Here is an 18,545-nt window from a genome sequence, read left to right as displayed (position 1 = left end):
GGAATTCCATGGTTTGTTTTATGGAGCTAAATTATGTATGAATGAATCTGTATCATCAACTTCTTTTCCCTGAAGAAAGCTCCTTTTTCAAAGTTGATTGTACTTGTAAATTGAAAAATGTGGCTAACAATTTCTTTCCTAATGTTTCTTCAGAATGTGTTACAGATAGTGTTGTGGGTGTGGTTGTGTTCATTAATGAATTTCCATATAATTTATGTACAGGTCAGAGATTTATTTGAAAAATTGCAAGTTTGTATACACAGTCATAGAAGCAGAAAATAGATGTAGGGTGTACGCTGGACACTGAAACTGATCATTGGTGACATATGAATGCTGAAATAAGACCTGCCTCAGGTGAAATAAATTATATAAATAACCCTTTAGGCTTGGAGTTCAAAGGTTGCCCAGTGTCTGTTTAACCTCAGAGGATTAGACACCTAAACTGTTTAGATCATCACATTTTCAGTGTTGTTTTCGTAGTGGTTCAATTGAAGGTGAACGTAAACTTCATTCGTTAAATTGGTGCAGGCTTTCTTTGGTTTAACTTAAACCTCGTTCTCGGTCAACCTAAGAGAAGCTTGCTTATACAAGGGTTGGATCAGTTTGTTTAAACTGCTGTCTGCCTCTGAGTAACAAAGTTTGGCCTGTTGGTTTGTATTATGGCATAAGGGCAAAGTGCATTCGTACACAAAACAGTTTTTACAGCAGATTCTAAATAGATTTAATCTTAAGCTTATTTGAACTACAGCACAGTGAAATAAAAAGTGTTTCAAAGGAGAGAAAAAAAAAAAAGACATAAAGCCCTCCTATTAAATGAAATTAAACCTGAAAAAAAACTACGACAGTATGGTTTTGAACAATGTTGTTTCTAGAGCTTAAGCATCTTTTAAGAAAAGAAGTTGTAAAAGTTATTTTACATTAATACAACTGCAAAAAAACCTTGAGGATTTATCTAAGATACTTGGGCTTTAGTAACAAATGCAAAAATTCACTCATCAAAATCTGAGCTTATACAAGAGGGAAGTTCAGTTACGTCAAAATATTAATATAAAATTATGAACATTATTTACATGGGAGAGACTAAATGTGTCTTGGTGGGCACCAAACCCCATAAGAGGTGGTTTGCAGAAATTTTGTGTTGCTGGTAACTGGCTGCTGTGACCGCAAACTCACTGGAAAGTGAAGTATTAAGAGACTCTTGTTCTCTTCCTTAAAGTGAAGACTCTGCTACAGTCATTTGGCCTTACTCTTTTAGTGCCTTGCTGGGATTTTGCTGACTCTTTTTGATTTGTCCTTTTTTGTCCTTTTACTTTTTGATTGCACTGGGTATCCTGAGTATCAGAAGAATTAAGAGTAGCTTCTGTACATGAAGCAGTACTGTCCTGAGGACTCTGCCCTTCGTTGTCCATTCTGACTGTGGTGGGGCTGTAGGCAGCCAGCTGACAGAGTGCTACAGCTGCTGTTTGTTTTTGCTCATCACAGCTGTCCATTATCCTTAAATCTTGAGCTTCATTACTGTGAGCTGTGAAAGAAGATTTGTTGCAGGCACTGTTAGTAGGATTCTTGGGGTTACATGCATCTGCTCCAGAGGTTTCATTTTCAGTTTTTGGAGAAGTAGCAGCACCAGTATCATGAGGTGGACTGTGGAATGATGTTTTCAGGCTTGCTGTGTTACAGGAATCCTTTACTGAGAGGTTCAGTGGCACGTCTTGCAATTCTAGAAAGTTCTGACTTTCTGTTTTGGCTGTAGGTTTGTATGCATGCTCATGAACGGGTCCTGGGTTTATGTCAGCCTTTTTTGAAAGATTAAGTGGAGCTATCCCTGTGTCGTCTTCCGTGTTCGACAGCGAGCCTTCATTGTTCTGGCATTCGTTCTGTGTATGGGAATCTTCATCAGTGACGTTAATGCTGAAAGAAATGAAGACAGAAGAGAATTTGTTATCAGTTGCTCTTTTAATTTGCAGCGGGGGAAGTGGGCAGGAAGAAGATAAAAAAATCTGGCTAGAAGTCTGACAATGTTGCTGTTTCTTACCTTCCCTAAGTCCCTTTTACCATACACATGGCTGTGATACGGCCACGTATTACATGTACAAAATACACAGAGGTGCTTAGTAGCAGTATTGGCAGTGCCCGATAAACTTGAGGAGAAGTAGTAGTCTGCTCCCCGTAGCAACTATGGCTTGTACTCGGTTCTGCACAGTTAATGTAGCACAAATTATCTCAGTGCTGTAAATTTAAATATATTTTAGGGGCATTGTATGGAATGTGTCCATCTGTCTGTGTGTCCCTAATAATCCAGACAAGAATTTGCAAAGTGATTTTATTATTTTACCTGGTAGGTGAATCTCCTCTCTCTTGCTGCGCCTGCACACTTTGAAGTGGAGTTGGTTGATCAGTGCTTTTTCTCACAGGTCTGAAAGCTGTGAAGTTTTCTTCTGGTTGATCGTACTTGCCAAGTGATGTGGAAGATGACTTGTTAGAGAGGTCAAATAAGCCTTCGCACGCCTGGCTTGTCTGTGTGAAGTTGGTGGGGCTAGGTCTTCCAGGGGAGCCTGTTGCTGCACTTCCTGCAAGAGGGCTCATTTTAGCATTCTCTCGTTCATTTTGGTCATCTTTGGAATGGCTTTTAGCATGCAGTAATGTAATTTCTTTTTCATAATCGGCTTGCTTTTTGTGTGAACTTAGAGGGTATTGTTGAGATGGGCTTAAAGAAGCTGGATACAGCAAGGTAGTTTCTTCCATTAGATGAGAATTTTGATCTCTGTTGATACCAGTTACATGTGAAAATCTGTAAAATGAAGGATCTGTTGGCCTACAAAATCCGTATGTTATTGGGGGAGCGGAGTGATACTGTTGGAACAGTCGATAGTGTTCATACGCTGATGGATTTATAGGTTTTGGAAGTGGCCCAGGGTGGGGAAGAAAGTGTCTTTGCTCTTGTGTGCCATAGACAGAGAGAGCAGAGCTTTCACACTCTGAGTTACCTGGAAGCAAGTAAGGTGTATAGATAGCCAACCTGTGCTCATAAAAATGAGGTGAGTACTCGGGAATCATCGGTTGCATGTAAGGTGAAATGGAACCAAAGCCTTTTGGAGGAGCAACTTTATGTGAAAATTCTGGGAGGAAAGGAGAGCCAGCTTTCCATGGGTGACTTGGTGCATGAAATGCAGACTTAGTGTGAAAAGGTGAACTTTTGTTAGGGAGTGATATCATTTCAGATACTTCATTAGTTTCTGAGCCTTTGCTATCTCTGTGCTCTCCTACAGGAACGAAAGCTGAGGGCCTTCCAATGCTGTCCAAAAGGGGCTGCATGCTGATAGTGCTTTCTGTTGTAGTGCTGGCAGGGGTTAATTCCTTTTGGATTGCAGGTTTTTGTCCTTGAATTGCTGTGTTTGTTGTCTGGTTTTGTAATTCAACATTTTCCTTGGCATCTTCTTTTGAAAAAGGGTATTGAGGCTTTGAATCAAGACTTAGTCCATTTGTGACAGATTTAGAAGAAGTTGGTTTGACTGTAGATTCAAGCTGATGGATCTGTTTGGGCTCCAAGGAGCTGGTCTTTGGACACTTGACAACACGATCCTGCTCTGATACTAAAGTAATGGAGTTTTTGCAGAGGCCATACTTCATGTGGTTAAAAAGATGGGATTTCTCATTGCAAGTGAAGGGGCACTGAAAGCACTTGTACTTGAATGGCTTTCCTGGTGGTCTTGGGATGTAATGAGGCTTCTTTGGTTTGCGTTCTTTGAGGAGACTCATATTTTTTTCTTCTTCTTCAAACAATTAAGTGTAATGGTTCTTTATAAAAACTTTCTTGTGGTTAGCTTTCCTCAGTTTTAGTCTCTTGATGTTTCCAGTTTTTCAGGTTTCTAGAATCCTTCCCAGGTGAAGAGAGGAAGCCAACTCCTGTGGTGTCTCAGGGCAGAGGGGGTGCCGGAAAACAACTTTTTTGCAACTGGTAGCACTGGAGCTGTAACACAAAATTTAAAATTAGCTGTAGTGGAAGAGTGGAACTAAATAAATACAAAGCAATAAATTCTTTTAACTGTGTTCCCCCTCATATTACATGTGGCATTTTGTGGAGGTTTTAAAGCAAAACAACAATGCTTCATGCTTAAGACAGACATGCATTAAACGTGGATGTTCTTCCCTACCTAAACATAGGCAGAGAAGCAGCCTGGTTTTCACAGTGCTAGTCACTGGCCACTGCTACTGGCTTGAAGGAGTTTCTTTGAAAACTGAAGGAATATTCATTCAGAAGATGAAAGTAGAAATCTAGGTGGAGCTGTTGAGAGAAGTGGAGGTGGGTAGAATGAGAAGAGGCAGGTCCTGGCAGCAGCTGGATATGGGGCAAGCCTGTCAGGCCGGTTGGAGGGAGAGGAGGGAATTTCCTGCTTTGGTGAAATGCGGGTGGAGTGGATTGGTTGCACTTGAGGAGCTGACTTGGCTCTTTCAGAGACTGACCAACCCCCTCTTTTAACTGGCATGGCATTTCCTAACAGCCTAATCTCAATGGATACCTCAAAAGTGGCCAATCTCTCGAAGGATAAAACCACACCAATTTTCTTCCTCTTCCTAATTCAATTAAGAGAAATGAGTGCTGCAGCATCTGACTAATAGAACCTTCTGCTTGATAGACACATTTCACATTTTTCTTCAGTGTAGTACCTTCCACATTGCATGTAAGTTAATACAGACACACAAGTCTGTTATTTCAGGTAAAAAAAAGTGCCTGACAGTAATTGATTTGTGGGGGAATGATCTATCTGCCTTTCTCAAGAAAAACTAAGGTTGTGGATACTTTACACAGCCTAATGATTTGCTCAGTAGATAAGTCAGGAGGGCTTGTATCAGCTTGTTCCATTATGTTCACTGATTCTGAAGGCGTGAGAAACTCTCAGAGTCAAGTTCTCATGATTTTATAGGATGTGTTATGGCAGAGATCTAAAAACTGATGATTTCATCATGAACTATAGGCATCATTATCAAAATGATGACTGTTGCAAAACCACGTACTGTATCTATTGTGTTACCCGAAACTACAGGAATACTAATTGTAAGAGTGACTAGATAGCTTGATTCTATTTTATTTTTTTTTTTATTAAAAAAAGCCCAAACTTTTTACAGAGAAGTTTGAATTAGTATTAAAAGACGAAGTTTATGAAAAGAACTGCTGGCAATTACCTGCTGTGTGATTTTAGTTAAAGTAGAGATGTTTTGCATTTCTTAAATCAGAGATTATTTGATAGAAAATGAGATGCAACACATTGTGAAAACTGAAGGCAGAGCTACAGAATTGCTGCTTGTTCCATCAGGTATTGTAATTCTAGCAAATTGTATTAAATGTTATTTCTGATGTCATAGAAATATTAATTTTGTTGAAATGGTGATTGTGAAGGCAAACTGTAAAATCTAAAGCTGCTCTGCAGGCAGAAAAAACAACCAAGCTTTTTCTTAAAATTAACAAATGATTAAATGTGCAATAGCCTAAAGAAAAAGGGATGTGTAGAGAAGCAGCTTCTTGTTGTTCATGTTTTAGCAGAGCTTTTTGGTTGAGTTGGATACTGTAACAAGGTGGGGGGGGGAGGGATTGAATTATACAACAGCACATTAAAGTCTTGTCCCTGAAGTCTGGTTAAGATGGTAGTTAAATATTCTTTTATAAAAGTATTAACAAATATTTTAAATAATGATAGCCAGAAATCCTTTGAAATAGTAAGAGTAATGCTTTTACACTCATTAAAAAAAAATAAAAATGACGTGTAGGAGGGGAGGTCCAGAGAGGGAACCTTTATTTCTGTCTTCTGTGAGCTCACTGCATTTCTTTTCGACTAATGGTGTATAACTAACGAGGACAGTTTGCAATGGACTTGATCAAGTCAGTTTGTACCTGTTGTTCTCAATATCTTCTTGGAAGTATTTGTACTAATTATTCTTGAAAAAAAGATATTGTTGTCAAAACTTCACTGCATTCTTAGCTGAACCATTTATGATAACAGTCTGAATTTGCATTCAGGTGCAGCACTTATAATAAAGAGATGTTAATGAGCTTTTCTTGTTCTGCTAGCTTTCCTTTGCTTAATGATGAAAATTCCTGTGTGTCCTGTTCCCCCCCACCCCAACTTTGTACTTGGTATTTAGCTTTGATTCAAGTTATTCCTGTTCAACAGAGTATTAACTACCATTTCTTAATAAGACAAAATGCATGGTTGCAGTTTTAATGTTAGAAACATAGAGCATTGGAGCCTCTGTGCCTTGTGTACAGCAGGAGAGAATTACAGCAGCTTGGTTTTTTTTAATGTGTTTTGGTGGCGTGCTCAGCCTGCAGACAGCAGTGATCCCAGAACCTGCTGCTCTGACTGGAGAGGTGTAGAACAAGTAGCTTATTTGAAAGGGTGTTCACCCTTCAGTAAACTTAGGCTAGTGTCAGCCAGATGAATGTTCCGTTTCACTCTTTTACTGTTTAATCCCTTTTTTTTTTCCCCCTCATGGTTTTAATATGCTAGTAATAAAATACTTCTAAACCCAGACAAGAAGAATAATTTCTCCTCCAGTCTCTAAGTAAAGCACAGGAGTACCTGGAGTACCTGGCAGAGATACATGTTTCATAGTTAAAAAAATGAAAACTATTTGATCCCACCCGTACGGCTGGAAAATATATTAATGGTTTCAAATAGGTGCAACCAATCAAAACTGTCTTTCTCTAAATAATGGTAGTTTGTTACAGTGGTGCAATGTGTGTTTTGTACTACCAAAACTTAAAACTTGTCTTCTTGTCTTAGAAAAAGAACTGAAAGTATGTAGTTGCTTTTTCCTTTCACTGGAATGCTGTAACTGGTGATACCCTTTAAATATGGGGGGAAATTTGTCAGTAGCAGGATGATAATTTTTATGGAACTTTTTGTTTTGCATTTTATAAATGCAGCTAGTTATCTATTATTCTGTCCTTTATTTTTCCTTCTAGTTTGGAAAAGTAGTAGTATTATTTATTTATATTTTGATGGAAAACAGGTTATTCAGATAATGTTGGTTAAACTTGAAGTTGTCTTAGTTGTTTTTCTTGTCAACAGTGTCTCCCCTCACGGCTTTCTAATCTGCAGCCCTTTCCAACCTGAGACTGTGAGCTGCAAGTTTTCTTCCTTCTATTTTTAAAAGTATATTGTTGCTGCCTCCTTGCCTTTAACATATTGGCGAGTTCAGAATACAAGAATATGGTTTAACTTTGTGTGCCTGTATAAATATATAAACAGAAAGGTACGTGGGTATAAATATATACAGACATGCACATATGTATTCAGATACACGCATACAAACACACATAGATATGTACATAGAGATGTGCAGGTTGTTTTTAAAGTTTTTAAGTAGTCTAAATTGTTCAAGCTGCCCAGTTGATCAAAGAGGACATTTCAAAATGTCTTTTATTACAAGCAGGGATGGTAATTACATTTCTTTTTAGGACACTGCTGTAGCAAACTACGTAACAGTTTGTCATGCACACTGCATTATTATTACAGTATCCTTTTGGTGATGTTGATCTCTCTGACCAGGAGTACTCACTGGGGTGGAACATTTTGAAGGACATGCTATAATTAAAATATTGTGATGTGGCATTATTGCATAACTCAAGGACATGCCATTGTCACCTACCTAGAGTGTTGCAAGAACGAGATTTGTGAGTTTTATTCTAGCTGAGATTTTCCAGTGATTAACTACCACTCCCTTCTAAACTTCCAGTTCCTTTAAACTGAAAGATAAATTTTAACACAACTGTTTGTTAATTAGGAGGAAACATGGGTGAGAGGAGTGGGCTGGTGAGGGCTGGAAGGGAAATGTGTGCTGAAGGCAGGGACCCAAGAGGACTCTGCGCGTGTGAGTGCCTGTGTGTGTGCGTGTGAGAGGAAGCACGGAAACAGAGAGTAAAGAAGTTGGTTAGGCAGCGTGGGTAAGAAATCAAAATATTTTGTAAATATTAAGTTAATAATTCAATGTCTTATCACAGTTTAACTAGAGAGAGGAGAACCCAAACCAATCCAGTTCTCTGTGCTAAATTCCCAGAAGCTGGAAAAATAATAAATGAGAAGTGGAGTAGCTTCTTTTGATGCAAGCTTACAAACTTAACCTGACACTATTGTATGAAGAACAGTTGGTAGACTAAACATAGCAATTTTAAGCAATACAGCTTTTTGTCATACCTCGGTATAATACAGTAACTTCCTTTATGAAAAAAGGTGCTTAAAGCACTTTTCACCAAGAAGAGTTAATTATTGTAAAGACTTGCAAGAATTAGTTTCTCTCTCAAACTAAAATATTTCCTTCTTCTGTTGAAACTTTCTGCTGAAAGCTTAAACTGGTGCAGTAAATGCACCTGCTAGGAGTAACCTAAGCTTTGGAGACAGCTGAGAAACGAACTCCAAGTTACTTTTCAGGTGTTAACACGAACACTCTTTATTTGAGAAAAGAAAAGCTCTAAAGAAATGTACTTACCAGATACATAGATGTCTGAAACCTTCAGGGTGATCACTGTTGGTAAGCTGTAGCTGTCACTGCTGCGAGAGAAGTACCTGTTCTCTGCCTGATCTCTAAGTGAAACTGCAGGAGGTTGTTTCAGGGGGAGGGACTTAAGAAGTGTAGGAGTTGAGCCCTCGGGGTGTAGAGATGCACCTGATATTACTCCAGCCTGAAGCTACGATTCATTTGTTTGCGTCCACTGCTTTCATTCAGCATTACCTCGGCATCTAAGCTATCGAAGAGAGCTCCTGTTGCTTTTGTGCCCTCCAACAACCAAGTTTTACTTTAAACTGGAGTGTCTGTTCTTCTGAGTAGCAACCTGCAATGTGGGGTCAAAAATGGCTCAGGTAATACACCGAGCTTTGAATATATTTCACTTTCGTAGAAGTGACTCACGAGCAGCAGAATTGACTGTACACAGGGGGTAGCAAAGCTTAAAAATAATTTTACTGTTTTATTAGAAGCTGACATTTTATATTGAATGCCTTTGTAGCTTTAATATTCTTGCCTTTTTTTGTTTGCTTGTTTGTTTTTGTTCTTCCCCTGTCTCCATTTTTTATTTAAATCTTTGTCCTTCATGAATCTCCTTTCTGAAGGCGGGACTGAACTAACTCCAAACTTGCTTGCCACAGGAACCTGCCAAAGCTTGCCTATAACCAACAGTCAAATGTACAGATCCTGTAAATGGAGTCACCTCAGGAAGACATTGATTATCAGGGCTATTCATTTGGTTAGGAAGTGTGAAATTGAGTGGTGAAAGAAGAAAGTTGACTGATCAGCCACTGATGAATATTAGTACTTGCTTTTAGTTGCATTTTAGTTAGACTTTATAAACGGCAAATTTATTAGTGTATTTACCAGTCATTTAGTGATATTGCTGAGTTGTTCAGTGAACTAATAATACCTTGCATACTGGTTGTTAAAAGGCATTCCTGTTACTGAATGTAAAAACAAAGGGAGTTTTTCCTCCCAATATATATCTTCTTATATATCCCAATATAGATCTTATTGATTTATAATAACATTTCTGTTCAAAGCTCTGAAATTCAGCTGAACATGATAACTCTCTTTTTCACCCACTGCTCTAGGGATAAAAGTTTTAGTAATCTGCAACTGTCTTAACTGAAGAAGCATAATGAATTTTATACTTCTCAAAAGTACGGGCTTTTGAATAACCATTATTAAGGAAATTGTCACAAGAAGACCTGTTCAGGCAGTGGGTAAAAAGTTGTTTCAAAATAAAAAGCCATGTCTTAAAAATAATCTTACAAGTATGGCCTTCATTTTCATGGAATGACTTACAGACACTTACTTTCTCCTGTCTAGGTATGCAGGTCACCATCCTTCCCCCTGCTATGCCAATGGAGTTTTGTGGGGAATTTTTATGAATATAAGTTATCTACCTATTTTTAAGGTAGAAAGGTGGCTTTTGGGTATTATTATTGCTGTTATTATTAATAATAATATTATTATTATCATGTTCCTCTAATGCAATTTAGCAGTGTTCAGTTGTAAGTCCTTTGGCTTTAGATGGAATAACAAGTGTGTTTGTGGCCTACCATTCTTCTGTTATATCATAAAATGTTTTGAAGAGGAATAGTGTATTAGAAAATTCTACCTACAGAGAAAGCCCTTGTAACGTCTGCATTCAGAAATATTTCTGAAAAGACCTGAGGAGAGAAGTCCTTTGAATTCTCAAGAGAAGATGTTATTCAGTAGTCTTCACTCGGTAGTTAATAGCCGTTCTTTCATGTCAGTAAGTTTGTGTGCCCACAATCTACATAACTGTCTTCAGTTTTCTTCTGCAAACATGGAACATTTTGTGTTGTCTGGAGCTGAAGGAAGGTACCATCAGGTTTCTTTCATTGCATATGATGTGGTGGAGCTAAATTTCCTTGATTAGAATTAGATCCAAAAGCTATTGAAAGACTCCTTTCATATTGGTGACTGAGCTGGGATAAGAGGCAGTCAGCTTTTGAAGTTTTATTTGTTTCACCTCCCGCCCTCTTCTCCCTTTACCCATTCCCAGATCTGGTATGGAGGGCAGATGTGCTGTCCAGTTGCTGCCTTGACCCCAGGAAACTATTTTCAGTCTAGCTACTTCCTGGAAGTTGCTCTCATTAGTCAGAACAGATGAAATCAGCTGTGAACAAAGTAAAACTGGGGGATGGGGAGGGCGGGAGAGATCCCACGTAATTGCTGTTTTTCTTGGTTCTTGAATATTAACAATCCAAGTCTGGGGTGGAATACTCAGTGCTGGACCCCAGAAAAGGAATGCGAGAGCCTCTGTGTATGCTTCTAGAGGTGATAGATCTTGATTGCAGTCATGATGTTTCATCATGTTTGTTAACTCATATGTTCATCCTGAGTATTAGATAAACTGAACCCAGTTACCTGCTGGTAGCACTTTTTTTTTTTTTTTTTTTGTTTTAATGTACCTGAGACCAAGTCAGATTGATTAGGAGCACCAGGATTGGGTTTATTGATATTTTTTCTAAAGGTGCCTTTTAAAAAAATGTGATTGGTTTTGTATCTCTGGACAGCTGAAGCTTTAGTTTTGCCTTCTTTGGTGTAGAACAAACCTCTTTTCTTCTAAGTTTTATTTAAAATTCAGTATCAAATAAATGTTGCTTAGCTGTAGCTGCATTTCACAGACTTAATTATTGTGGCATAAAACTGCTGTTCTATAAATGTTACCAATTGCCTTCTTGTGGTTTTTTTGTTTTGTTGTTTGTTTCTTTTTGGCTCAGCTTTAGCACTAAACAAAATGAAGTCTCTTACAGAAAACTTATAAAATGTATAAATTTCACCTATTGTTGATACACTGCTTGCCTATTTTTGTATTTTCCTCTTGCGCTTCCAAATTGCACTCCCTGGATGTATGAAAGATTAAGTGTTGCTCTGGTCAGTTATCAGCCCCTCTGCTTATCAGGTAGTTCTTTCTGCTCTAACACAAAGAATGGTGCTGGTGACCAAGTTGTTCTGCTGTTTCGACTCTACTTCCTATCCTTCAGAGGACACAGTCTCAGGCTGCGCCAGGGGAGGTTTAGGCTGGAGGTTAGGGGGAAGTTCTCCACAGAGAGAGCGATTGCCCATTGGAATGGGCTGCCTGAGGAGGTGGTAGAGTCGCCATCACTGGAGGTGTTCAGGAGGAGACTTGGTAGGGTGCTTGGTTGCATGGTTTAGTTGATCAGGTGGTGTTGGATGATAGGTTGGACACGATGATCTTGAGGTTGTCTTCCATCCTGGTTTATTCTATATTTCTATTCTATATCAGTCAAAACTCTGCTTATTAACTTTCAGAGGATGTCCACTTCTTGTCAACAATCAACAATGTTTCCATGTCTTTCTAGAGAAATGTGAATGATCTCGTGGAATTGAACACTGATAGACATGGACCTAGTGAAGCTTAGCTTCCCACATAAGAGAAACATCTTAGAACTGTGTGACTGGCAATATTAATTCCTATCTTTGTCATCTGAGTTACGTATCTAACTGTGTGGCTTCAAGCTAAGTGTTCAAGAAAGGCCTTTTTTCTTTCTTTGATCACTTGAACTGAAGTTATCAACAGATTTTACTATCTGTATTAGCATGTTTGAACTAGGTTATTATTTTGCCCCAGAAGGGGGCAAAAGTATTTGAATATAATTGCTGTAACTCATGCTGTGCCCCAAAACATTCTATGATTCTTGTACAATATTCTCATCATTATTTTCTTCTATCCCATATGAATAGTTATTAGTCTTAATGCTTTTCAAATAACACCTTTGAAATGTGCCTTTGTTTTGAAATGATTTCAGTCCCTGACTTTGGAGATATGTCTGGGCAGATTACCTGGCTGATGTTTGTCAGCCACTTGTTGATGATTACTAGAGCAAATTATTTGTATGGGAAAAGAATGAAAGCTCACCAGTTAATAGCAACTTCAGATCGTATTTTTAGATATTTATTGTGGCCTGTACTGTTTGGCCTGGAACTAGGATGATCTTCCCTCTGGTTCCCATCCTCAGCCTTGGGCAGTGAAACATCTTGGGGGAAGTAGGTAACACCAGAAATTGAGACTGTAGGTAAAACTAGGAACTGTTTATAAGAAGAGGATTTTAATAATCATTCTTTTTGTTGACAGTCATTCTAACAGAGATATGAAATGTACATTTCTTCAGTTTTTACTTGATGCTGTGGTTGTAATTCCCTTTTAAAATCTAGTATTTATTTTTTAAAGTGGTTGGTTTGTGGTGTTGGTTTGGTTTTTAATGCAGAATTAATTTTTCTTGATTTTTATTTTTCTGTTTTAATTTCCAAGCTTATGGTAGAGTGTCTTAGAGAATTCTCTTGCCTACATGAAGTTTTTTTTGTAGTAGGACCAGAGCTGTGCCACATGCATTTCTAGTATGTAGGAAGTCAGTGCCTCACATTTTCCTTTGAGGCATAATTGGCATTGTGCTGCTCTGATGCCACTCACGAAGAAAGCAGAGAGGCATATTATGAATACTCCTAGACTCAAAATCTCTTTAGCTCTCAGTTAGTCTTTGAAACACCGAGTTTTACAAAGATTTGATTGTTGTATATTGTCTGCTATTTCAACACATTTTAAAAGGGGGAAATACAAACCAGCAAGTGAAATCTGATGTTTCATTTTATTCCACTAATGCTGCAGTTCTTGAAATATAGTTTGCTGAAGTTCAAAGCTCCATGTTACTGTTTTGCTATAAAGCCGCAGTTGTTTAGAATGGCTCACAGAGCTAAATTTGCATGTAAGGAAAACTTCTAGCAAAATAGGCAGAAGTAATTTAAACATTTATGATCTCATTTGTGTGAATTTCTACATTTGGAATTGCAGCACTCTTAAACGAAACATTTCTTACTCTACAGCATACATTAGGGCCAAAAAACGTACATTTCAGTGTGGTTTCAGTATGATTTCACATCTTTTGTTTTGTGCTGTATTTGTGGTTTTGTAGGCTTCAGACTATTATTTATAGGGTTTTTATTTAATTGGGTGGGGATAAACACTAAACAAACAAGAGAATCCTAGTTTACTTGAATTTCTGGTTTGCTTGTGAAAGGACGTTATTAAAATTTCTCCTGATGACAGCATGCTATAAACTTTCTAGCTAATAAGGTGTGTCATCTACAGGAACATGAAACTTCCTCAGCGTTCTTCATTTGCCAGTGGGGAGATTAGAAGTGTTCTGCTCTTAAGCTCTCTCCATGGCTTGCTGACCACTGAATAGTCAGAGCTGTACCTGCTCAGTGGCTATGGGCCTAAACTTTTTTGTCTGCCTAAAGGTCTCTAAAATCCCATCAGAGGTAGGACTCTTGGTGTTTCACAGGCGCAGTTAACTTCCTTTTAGATTTTGTTGTTGTTCATTGTGTGATCCTATTTTTGTCATAAAAGCAGATATATTTAAAATGAAGTTGGAAATACTCGAGTAATAGAGAGTAAGAAAAAGAAGCCAGGGAAAGGATATAGGAAGAAACATGCGGTTACACTTGCAATGAACTAGTGCTTATTTTGGGAGGATTCCAGCCAGAAAGACGTTATTTCTGGTCTGCCTGCTTGCCTTTCCAAGTCACAGTGAATAGACTGAAGCAATCCAGTAGTCCCTCTTTCCTTTTTTAATTGTGGCAGCAGTGAAAGTAACATTTAAACAGAAAGCACTAATGCTGATGAGAGAGAAGGCCTGCTTCAGAAGTCTAATACTGGTGGGTCAATTGCAGGTGATCCAAATCTTGAACTTGGTTTTTTTAATATATATTTTTTTTAAATCTCAGAATAAATGGGAAGGGTAGAAATATAGGAAAAAAACCAACAACACAACCAACAAAACAAACAACTGACCAAAACAACAAACCCCCCAAAAAATCAGTTTCTGTAGAATCAAGCTTTATTTCTTTTGTTTTCATAAATTACCTTCAGAATAAAAGGAGAAACAAAAAAGTGTAAGACAAGAGGAGGGAGCATTGAAGTCTGTTATCAAAGGGGCTAAACTGAGGGGTTTGCCAAGGTTATGATTCCTTGGGGTTTGGTGACAAAATCAGTCATCTGATTGACCTCTCTTCCCAGAGAGGTCAGGTACAATGCTGCCAGTATCCAAAAAGACCCTTTTAGGTTTGGGAAAACATTCTGTGCGTTATTTCTCCTGAATGATGAGCACATTGTTTAAACAGGATACACTGCTTATTTCAGTTGATTCTCTTTCTTTTAAAACTGTCCCATTGTCAGCTATATTTTTGGTGAAAAGTTGATATCAACAGGAGGCTCTCCTGCGGTCAGAAGGTTTCATGGAGATGCAGCTAATCTCAGCAGCAGATGCTGCAGCACTGAAGGAGTATCTGTGTATGCATGACTTCCCAGTCTGCAGTTTCGTAATTCCCCCAGCTTCTGTTGAATGTATTTATTTGGCTAGGGTGGATATGTGCTCTGTGGTAGTGCTGGATTATCTGTATTCTTGGTACAGAGAATGCTCCTAATGATAAGGGATTGGATTCCTGTGTATTTTATCTGAGCCTTCCTGATACTTGTATAGAGTTTGATATACTTAAAAAAAAAAAAAAGAAGTCTGAAAAACCTAACATACAATGAAAAAAGAAACATTTTTGCTTCTCCAGTTTGACTGTGCCATTTTATCTGGGGGGGGGGAGGGGGGGAGAGTCACAAACCCCAACAAAAAGTGTAAGTAATTCTGCTTTCAAATGTGCTCTAGAAAGAGGTGTAACTTAGACTAGGATTTAAATAGTCCTATCAAAATCTATTTTGTAACATCTTAAACTTGTTGCACATTCTGTTTTTAAGGGTTGCTCTCTGTGTTTTCATATTCCACAAAATGTTCAGTGATACTGATTTGCAGCTGCCAGGGTTTTTGGGAAGAGGACACAACAGGAAGTCAGGCTTCTGAAATGTGCTGGTCTGTTCTGTAGTGGTAGTTAATTGTGAGTCTTTTGGCAAGGTTCCAGGTACTTTTCATCATAGATACAGGAAGAAATGAAAAGAAAAAAGATCTACCTGTCTTAGGTGGACTCCTAGAAGATAGAGAACACCCAAACCTGAAAGGCTGGTTACAGAAGAATTCCTCTTCTCTAACACCCAGGTGAACTTTAAAAATGATGCATGGTCTTGAAAATAGTATTTTAAAAAGTTAGAATGCTTGTCTCAATGTAATCGGTTTCAAATTAGCACGGAAGCATTATAAATAGTGCAGATTTTTTTTCCCCACTAGTCAGCAGGTATGAGCAAGAATAATAAATCCCATAGCTGAAGCTATAGCAGGAAAGGTCCCTCCCCCAGCACAACTGGGAACTGGTATAAATACTGAGCAGGGAATAAATGGCAATGAATTGCTTCTAGCTTTTTCACTGCAGGCTTTATCTCAGTATTGCATAACCTTAGCCTAAAGGTTGGGGTTTCTTCAGTGATTTTTCTTTTTTGCCATGCAGCATAATAAGGTTTACAGAGATGTTGCACTCCTTCAAAGTAATACATTTGCTGAGTAGGGTTCCTTCCTAAGCCTGTTTCTTCATGTCCTTAAAGTGCAGTTGCTCCTGGTTAAGTTACAGGAAGAGCTCTCTTAGCTGTAAACCTGTATGAAGGTCTCCAGTATGGCCTTGCATGTGAGCAGGCAGAGGAATCCCCAAAATACTCATCTCTGTGTGTTCCAGAGAAGGTGAATTAATTCTGTCCTAGGTCAGCTGCAGGCTTTCCAGTGTAGCCAGGTAAGGGTGCATAAACATTTTGAGTTATGGTGGCATTAAATAATGATGATGAGATAGACTGGCCAGAATCCAGATCTGTCTGCTTCCTCGTTGGCCTCTTGCCATAGTCAAAAGCTCACACTTCAGTGTTGTAGCACTTTTACAAACCTGCCCTTAGTTTTTCAAAGCAGATACCCAGGAAACGATAGACAACATCTATTTCTTTTAAATACTGCATTGAAGTGATGTGACTGGTATCAAACAGCAAGTCTTTGGCAGAGATGTAGTTACAATGTACTTCTTTAGGGCTCTGTCCGTCTTAACCAACAATCCCTTCTCTGCCTGAAAGCAGGTCTTTGCACTACTTATTTTCCTCCCTCAGCAGTGAGGCAGACAACAATCTCCTTGGCTGCCCAGCTGTGATTCATCCCAGAGCAGGTCTTTCCTGTGGGCTGACTGAGATAGGTCTATGGAAAAAAAATAATCACGTGATCATATAATTAAAGACTCCCTTAATTCATTACGTAGTGAGAGACTGAACTGAGATTGCAAGCAGACAGACACAGCCCTTCATAGTCACGGGTTAGAAGATGCTTATTTGGTTTGTGGATATGCATATATATAGCTTATATGCCTGGGTCAGGGGGAGGAATTGTGAGAAAGTTGGGGCAGCTTGAGTGACTTCAGCTGTGAAATTCTCACATGCCTTCTGAGCATGCATGAACTGTGATACTCTTCCCTTATTCCCTGGCAAGCTCCTAACTAGGTCAAACCTGGGTGCAGGAGTGAGAGGAGAGAGGCCACTTCTTGACAGACTTTTAGGCACTTGCCCCACAGGATGCAGTGTGAAAGCATGTCACAGGAACACAGAGGAGTTTTCAGCAGTCAAAGCAGCACATGCGTTTCCTGATCCTCCCTGGAGAATAAATCTTCTGGATGAAGTAGTCCTTTAAGGCTAGATTCTGAATTAGACAGGTTGTATAGAAAATGAGAGCAAATCAGAAATGTTGGCAGAACTTTAATCAAGTATCTATTTCCAATAACAGGCCTAACCTGAAATTATCCGGTTGTGCCCGTGTTGCTGTATTAAATATTAGTATAGGAGCTCCAACGAAGTAATAATTTGGACCTGCCTTTTCTTCCCAAAGAGGTTGGAACGCCAGGTAACAGCACGTGGTCTCAAATCCGAAATTCTTTACCCTGAAAAGCCAGAGTTCTTTTTTTAGTGTATGAATGATAGTGATAGGTATGCTGTTTAAACCAGGAGGAGCTTGCTGTAGATATGGCTGTTTACAGTATTTATTTTTTTTTTATGCCTGAGGCTCACAGAGGGGATGAACCTAGCAAAGGACACTTCTGCAATGAGTAAGGTTGCACTGAAGAAGAATCTGAAAGATAAAATTATTATTACTTTGTATTGATACTTCTGTGTTTAAGCCTCACCATTTGACACAGTGTGCAACACTTCAGTAATAGCAGGCATCCATATTTAATTTTTTCTTATAGGTTATAATTCTAAAATGGAAGGCTTTGCAATTTATCATTTGAGAAGTTATCTCTGCATAAAGGGTCCAGATCAAAAATCTAAGACTTATGTAAGGGCTAATATTAAAAGATTTATCTAAGGGAGCTTAATAGCTTTTAAAAATTTAGTTTTAAACTAAACTTAGGCAATTCTTGAGATCCAGTGAAAATCTATTGAAACCAAAATTGGACTGACATGAAATTTCGCAGTTTTCTTGTGGAGGCAAGACCTAGGGCTAAGGTGCAGGTTTTTGTTGTTTAATTGCTATGTTTGTATGTTTCGTATGATAAATGTGGCAATAAAAAATTAACCCCCCCAACAATCTACAGTTTAAGTAACAGGCCTCCTGATGGCATGTGCTGTAGTGAGGCTGGTGTGAAGGATGCTTTTAAAGGCATAACGTGAGGCATTTTTGTGTACGTGTGACCTTTCAGGATAGAATGTCTTTCATCAGTTTCTTGTTTAGTTGCTTAGTGTCTGTTGCCTTCACCTGAAAGGTGCTAGGCATCTGATAGTTTAGGTTTTAAACACAGATTTTAAGCCATCTGTGAAACCTGTATCTAGTATAAGGTGGGGGGGAAATGCTGTTGTTTGTAACGCTTTGAAGCCAGAAGCTGTTTCTTTATTTTCACAAGGCTTGAGCAAAGAGCTGTGTTGCAACCTGCAGTTATGTTGTTAGGTAAGGCAGGGCAGAGTGTAGCAGGTGCTTATTAATACCTCTAGGCTACAGGTAAAGGTGACTGTACTTTCTTGAGTGCTCACAGGCCTAAACAGGTGGATATTGCTTTAATAATTGGGTTGAGAGTGGACACTATTCATC

At 38.6% G+C, this 18,545-nt stretch overlaps 2 protein-coding genes across 2 annotated transcripts in view; one reads left to right on the top strand and one right to left on the bottom strand.

Annotated features, from left to right (window-relative positions):
* The window catches only part of TBCD (tubulin folding cofactor D), a 117,312-nt gene that overhangs the window by 28,998 nt on the left and 69,769 nt on the right, over nucleotides 1-18,545 (top strand). The gene's annotated exons all lie outside the window — the stretch shown is intronic.
* ZNF750 (zinc finger protein 750) lies at nucleotides 1,127-3,903 on the bottom strand. Its single transcript, XM_009897910.2, has 2 exons — nucleotides 2,333-3,903; nucleotides 1,127-1,908 (listed from the first exon to the last, which is right to left on the bottom strand). The coding sequence occupies exons 1-2, from the start codon at nucleotides 3,754-3,756 to the stop codon at nucleotides 1,188-1,190; spliced, it is 2,145 nt and encodes a 714-aa protein (XP_009896212.2). The 5' UTR covers nucleotides 3,757-3,903; the 3' UTR covers nucleotides 1,127-1,187.

Source organism: Dryobates pubescens, chromosome 20 (assembly GCF_014839835.1).
Source record: "Dryobates pubescens isolate bDryPub1 chromosome 20, bDryPub1.pri, whole genome shotgun sequence".
NCBI classification, from domain to species: domain Eukaryota; kingdom Metazoa; phylum Chordata; class Aves; order Piciformes; family Picidae; genus Dryobates; species Dryobates pubescens.
The sequence above is the reverse complement of the archived record's forward strand: the minus strand, read 5'-3'. Positions and strand labels throughout refer to the sequence as shown.

Coding starts and splice junctions, on each gene's coding strand:
- ZNF750 (XM_009897910.2), bottom strand. CDS start 3,756: ATGAGTCTCCTCAAAGAACGCAAACCAAAGAAGCCTCATTACATCCCA. Junction 1,909..2,332: donor AGAGGAGATTCACCTACCAG/GTAAAATAATAA, acceptor CATTTCTTTCAG/CATTAACGTCACTGATGAAG.